General features: G+C 32.6%; 1 protein-coding gene across 1 annotated transcript in view; it reads left to right on the top strand.

Moving 5' to 3' along the window:
• CTAGE5 (CTAGE family, member 5) overlaps nucleotides 1-1,930 on the top strand; it is a 94,834-nt gene that overhangs the window by 15,073 nt on the left and 77,831 nt on the right. Inside the window, 2 exon segments of the mRNA XM_006878201.1 lie at nucleotides 208-318; nucleotides 962-1,033. Coding sequence (XP_006878263.1) covers nucleotides 208-318; nucleotides 962-1,033 — 183 coding nt within the window.

The following is a 1,930-nucleotide window of genomic DNA, read 5'->3' as shown; positions in this document are numbered from 1 at the left end:
TCGAAACTACCAGCTGTTCCATGGGAGAAAGATGAGGCTTTCTGCTCCCGTAAAGATTTACAGCCTTGGAAACTCTGTACAGGGTCACTATGATTCGGAACCCACTCCACGGCACATAACATAGTATATATGTGTGATTATACTCATATATTTTTTCCTAATCAAAGATTCCTAAATTTGTCTTAGTAAAGTTGTTTCCTCTTTTAGGCAACCTGTGAAAAACTGGAAAGGTCTAAATCTGAAGTTGAGGATGAAATACTTGTTCTAGAAAAAGAGTTAGAAGAAGAGAAATCCAAACATTCTGAACAAGATGACTTGGTAAGGCTTTTGTATTTGAGGAGAAAATAAGAAAAATAAGTAATTGTTGGTTAAAAAATTATATGCTCTGTTAAAAAAAAAAAAAAAAAAAAATCCAAAGACTACAGAAGGCTATAAAGTAGAAACCAAAAATTTTCGAAGGTATTATGTTTCTTTACTTGGCAGAAGTAACTATGCTAAGTTTTTTTTTTTCAGCATATTTTAACAGAAATTTTCTACATGCACTATGGAAGTAACTCACATAAGTCAATTAAGTTGAGCATTTACATACATAGCAGATATTTTTTAATGCTTAAAAAGTTAAGAACATGTTATTGTTCCTTCCTTTGTTTTAAAATACAGTTTAAGGAAGCTCTTGTTGTGTGTGAGACTATTTAGTAATATATGACATTAGTGAACTTATCTTAAGCCTGTATAACTTGAATTTTGTGAAATAGTAAAGTTTTGATAAAAGATGTTATTGATATTAACTTTCTTAAAATTCCTCTAAGTATATGTTTAAATAAGTTGAAAAGGTTTTTAAAATTTGAGCCCTTGCTTTTGAACCAAACCTTAGGTGGACAGTATATCAATATAACAGTATAAGCAACATCTTGGAAATTGGAGACATTTAGTGAATAGTTTATTAATACTGTCTTTCCAGATAATGGATATTTCAGAGAGGATACAGTCCCTAGAAGATGAATCAAAATCTCTCAAATCACAAGTAGCTGAAGTAAGTAAATTAGTCTAGTAGGTCTGTGGCTTTTGAGAAAGACTTTGGTTTTAATTTTACTGTTATTTTTGCTATTAATAAGCTTTAATGCTAGAATTTAAGATGTAGAGGATCTTGGATGTATATATATATTTTTTTTTTGTTGTTGTTCTTATAATTTTATTCTGTTCTTGACTCTTCCATTTGTCTGTTGAGTTCAGGGTGATGCTGCTGTGCATGTCATTCTCTGGTTGTTGTCTGTTCTTGTTGATTTTCATTTCACAGAACTACCTTTAGGATGATTTTCATAGCAGGGTTGGTTTGGGCAAAATCCCTTAGCTTCTGGAATGCTTTGATTGCACCATCGTGTTTGATTGACAGCTTTGATGGGTAGAGGATTCTTTGTTGGCAGTTTATTTTTCTCTCAGAGTTTTTTTATGTCTCCCCCATTGCCTTCTTGCTTGCATGGTTTCTGTTGAGAAATCCAAGCTTAATCTGATTTGCTTGCCTTTGTATGTTATACTTCTTTTTACCCTAGATTCTTTCAGGATTCTGTCCTTATCTTTGATTTTGGAGAGCTTGATTATTATATGTCTTGGTGATTTTCTTTTAGGATCTATCCTATCTGGGTCTTTTGAGCTTCTTGAATGCTTATCTTTTCACTTTTCAGGATATTAGGAAATTTTTCATTCAGAAGCTCTTCAACTCTCTCCTCTGTGGACTTGTGTGATTCTACCTGTTCCAGAATGCTGATAATTCTTAAGTTTTTCCTCTTCATGTTGTCCAACATGAATCTTAGGCCTTCTTCAGAATTTTTTTTTATCCTTTTTTGTGTTTGCTTTCCTATCTTAGTAGTGTTGAGAGACTTATCTTCTAGCTCACTAGTTCTGGCTTCTATCTCTTCAGTTCTACTCCTAT

The sequence above is a fragment of the Chrysochloris asiatica genome, unplaced genomic scaffold (genome assembly GCF_000296735.1).
Source record: "Chrysochloris asiatica unplaced genomic scaffold, ChrAsi1.0 scaffold00017, whole genome shotgun sequence".
NCBI lineage: Eukaryota > Metazoa > Chordata > Mammalia > Afrosoricida > Chrysochloridae > Chrysochloris > Chrysochloris asiatica.
Note: the sequence above shows the minus strand (reverse complement) of the source record. Positions and strands in the feature narration are given on the sequence as shown.